Source organism: Chrysochloris asiatica, unplaced genomic scaffold, assembly GCF_000296735.1.
Source record: "Chrysochloris asiatica unplaced genomic scaffold, ChrAsi1.0 scaffold00130, whole genome shotgun sequence".
NCBI classification, from domain to species: domain Eukaryota; kingdom Metazoa; phylum Chordata; class Mammalia; order Afrosoricida; family Chrysochloridae; genus Chrysochloris; species Chrysochloris asiatica.
Genome location: NW_006408648.1, coordinates 6,953,956 through 6,957,888, shown reverse-complemented (window position 1 = coordinate 6,957,888; position 3,933 = coordinate 6,953,956). Strand labels below are relative to the sequence as shown.

At 42.9% G+C, this 3,933-nt stretch overlaps 1 protein-coding gene across 1 annotated transcript in view; it reads left to right on the top strand.

Annotated features, from left to right (window-relative positions):
• The window catches only part of MUC4 (mucin 4, cell surface associated), a 102,172-nt gene that overhangs the window by 40,797 nt on the left and 57,442 nt on the right, over nt 1-3,933 (top strand). The window contains exons 3-4 of the mRNA XM_006869433.1: nt 2,216-3,161; nt 3,468-3,638. Of these exons, the coding sequence (XP_006869495.1) occupies nt 2,216-3,161; nt 3,468-3,638 (1,117 nt within the window). The remainder of the gene's footprint in view (nt 1-2,215; nt 3,162-3,467; nt 3,639-3,933) is intronic.

The window sequence follows — 3,933 nt, the reverse complement described above, 5'->3', positions numbered from 1 at the left end:
TTTTTACTGAGTCTTTGGGGTTTTCTACATATAAAATCATATCGTTTGCAATTAGAGAGAGTTTTACTTCCTCTTTGCCAATTTGAATGCCTTTAATTTCCCTGTCTTGCCATATAGCTCTTGCTAAGACTTCCAACACAATATTGAATAGGAGTGGTGACAAAGGGCATCCTTGTCTGGTCCCTGTTCACAGAAGGAAGGCTTTCAGTTTCTCTCCATTGAGAGTAATGTAGGCAGTTGGTTTTTCCTTTATATTTTTTTCCTTCAAAAAATATATGCAATACATTTGTTTTACTTGTTAAATCACAATAGGTGTTTGAAATCCTTTCTGAAATATGACACAGAAAAATTACATGCATACAACAAGTATGTAATTTTTTTTTTTAAGTTTGTATTGGGAATTATGCTATAAAATACATGGGAGAACACCAGGTTTGCATTCATCCTATTGTATTTTTTTTCACTGCAATGATTACAATCTCTTCCATGCATCATCAAACAACCAAAGGGTACACCCTGCAAACCTGTCCTCCAGCCATCAGCACACAGCCCTTCTGCCTCCCTTAGTCCAGAGTTCCCAGCTGCTCTATCTCTGCACATCATTATTGCTTTCTGGTGTTATTCCTTCTCTGGGTAGGGTCCCGCACTCCACTCTTCTCACTTGATGGTCCCAGGGACCTCCGCTCCTGGCCTGCAAAATCAACTACTCCCCTTCTTTTGTTACAAAACATTTACCTTTACATTTCCAACCCTCACAGTCAGTCCTGATAGCAATTATTCACTATTGTACCACAAGAGACTTATCCCCATCTTCTTTCATCAGCCCCGTCCCAACAGATTGGAAAACACTCAATGGAGAGTCTCCTTCCCCTGCCCCCTCTGAAACTAGGCTCCCTCTTGAAAGCTCAACATGTATATCATTTTTGTAAAAACATGCCTCTTCCTGAAAATTGTCTCTTTTAGATTAAAGCAAAGAGATGACCCAAATTTTCTCAATGAGAAATACCATGGTCTCCAATTACCTCTGAAGAGGCAGAACTCACAGGGTCATTACTCAGTGTTCATGTTTTCATTGAGGTCATTTTCTTCTTACAGGCACTACGGTAGTGAAGAGTGCTACGGGAACAACTTCGGAGACCTCAACAGAACTGCTGAGTACTGTGGACAGTAAATCGAACAAAGAAACAGCAACTTTCACACATTCTTCTGTGTCAAGGGAATTGACAACCTCAATTTTAAAGACCACTAGGGGTCCAAATACAAGTAGCACAGACTCAACTGAATCATATGTATCAATAACTCATTCAACTTTAACAAGCACAGAAAAATCTCAGACTGACAGCTCACCTTCATCCATGCCTGACACAGTCACAATAGGTACACCTTCAACTCCTTCATCCGCACCAAGTGGACAAACGTCTACTGCGAGTGTTTCTCAAGAAAAACCCACCCCAGGTGGAATATCAACTGTTGTTATGGCCAAAGGGACTTCAGTAGACCGATCAGTTTCTTTCACTAACACTCTTATAGCCACATCCCTTGACATCTCAACATCAGACAGCACAATCCTTCTTTCCACACTTGTCCCTAATAACATCTCAACTCAAGAAACAGAGCCATACACAGTAAGCACTAGTCAATCCCTACCAATAAATTCAGTCTCTGTGGTGACCAATACGACGACAATATTTATGCCATCTTCTCCATCCACACATCATGAACATACTGCAACAGGAAGTGTTTCTCAGAATCTGTCTCCCTCAGGTGAAACAGCAATCTCTACCACATCAACCTCCAGTGACAGTTATCCAACTCAAAGGACAACAGAACCCCTGACAACTGCAGGGACGTCAATCACTACTCAAAAAAACACAGGAGAACAAATAGACTCTGGCATTTCTACAGCAGACAGCACATTATTACAAACCACACATCTCCTTACTAGCCTCTTGGACCAGGCAACATCAGCTGATTCACAGAAGACAAAATATCCCATCACAGAATTTATCCCCAAATCTCAAACTAGCCATTCAGTGTCCCCTACAACTGAAAATAATGAAATAGTAACTTTATTGTCTCCTTCATTTACCCCAACTAGACATTCATCTTCAGAAAATGTTTCTCAAGTTATAACCAGCTCAGATGAAACAACATTAACATTTTCAAAGACTCAACAGACTCAGAGCATGGAGACCCCTGGACAACCTCACACCAGCACAGCAGCCTCCCCAGCATCAGACGATCTCAAACTAGCTCCATCACAAGAATGACAACACCGCCTTCCTCACCCTCCCCAAGTGTACACAATCCTACAGACAGTGTCTCTCAAGAGACATCTTCTTCAGGTGGAACAACTGACTCATCCCTTTCCAGTTTCAGCCACACAGCTTTGGCTACATCAGAGTTACTGACAGCCTCCACAAGCAACACAGGGAAAACCTCACAAACTGTAAACGGAAGCTTTCCTTCAGTGACTTCTACAGTCTCAATGACAACTGGACTAGAAGGGCAATCAACACCCTCTACTGCCACCCCTACTCAGGAGACATCAGCACTTTCACAAACCCTCTGGACTCAGAGCACTGAGACCACTGGAAGATCTCAAGCCGGCATCATAACAAGAGTAACAACACCACCAGTTCCACCCTCCCCAAGTGAACACATTCCGACAGAGACTGTTTCCCAGAAGACAACTACTTCAAGTGAAACAACCACTTCAGGCCCTACCAGTGGTAGTCACACATCTCCAATGGCATCTTCAATAGACATGACTCTAGGAAACACAAGGGAAGCATCACTATCTATAACTACGAGCTTTCCTCCAGTCACTTCTAAAGTTTCAACAGCCTGGTGGTCAGGTGTGCAATCAACACCAATCTCTTTCAGCTCTTCAAATCAGAAAACATCAGCAGTATCCCAGACACACCAGAGTGAAGGCACAGAGTTCACCAGAGGGACTCTAGCCAAAAGCTCAAGTTCTGCAAGTATGTCTCAGGAGATTTTCACTGCACGTGAAACAACAACATTCCCTTCTTTATCCTCCAGGGATACCCACACAACTCAATCACAAACAAAACTACCACCAATGCTAACTGGGAATACCACAACAGTCATTGACATAGAAACCTCATCTACTGCTACAACTGCGGCTATTCTCAGAGGTAGCACTGTGGTATCAACAATAGGGAAAACAGAAGAGCCAAACCAACAGTCCTCTGTCAGTACCTCATCTCTAGAAACAACACAGACAGTTTCCCTGACACCAAGAACACAAATCACAAAGACCACAGAACAGTATCATGTCAGCAACGCAAGCTCCAGTGTGACTCACACAATACAAACATTAACATCAGTAACTCCTTCATCCATACAAACAGGATTCGTATCTCAACACTCTATAACACCAGGACCAACAAAGCATTCCACAAGAATCCTAACCAGCACTTACACTAAGAAACCATCAACAGTTTCTCAGATAGGTCACACTCATGGCTCACATTCCACCCAAGAATCTCAAACCATGAATTCCATTTCACCAATGACAGACAATCTCAAGAAAGTCACAATTCCAACTTCTTTCTTCAAGTCAAGTGGGCCTTCTCCCTCAGTACCAATTCTTCAGGATACATCAGAAGCAAGTGAAGCAACAACTCTAACCTCAGCACACTCCAGGGACAGCCACACAAGCCAGGTAAAAACAGAATCAACCAGTCCTGACACCACTCAGCAATCACTGGGTGGCTTACATCCCACCCAAGAATCCCACACCACGAGTTCAGTTTCCTCTTTGACTGACAACATCCGGACAGTCAGAACTCCAACTTTTTCCTTTAAGCCAAGTGAGATTTTACCATCAGTAACAGTTCTTGAGAATACACCAGCCACAAGTGAAGTAACCCTCACCCCAGGACACTCCAATGACAGTCATACAAC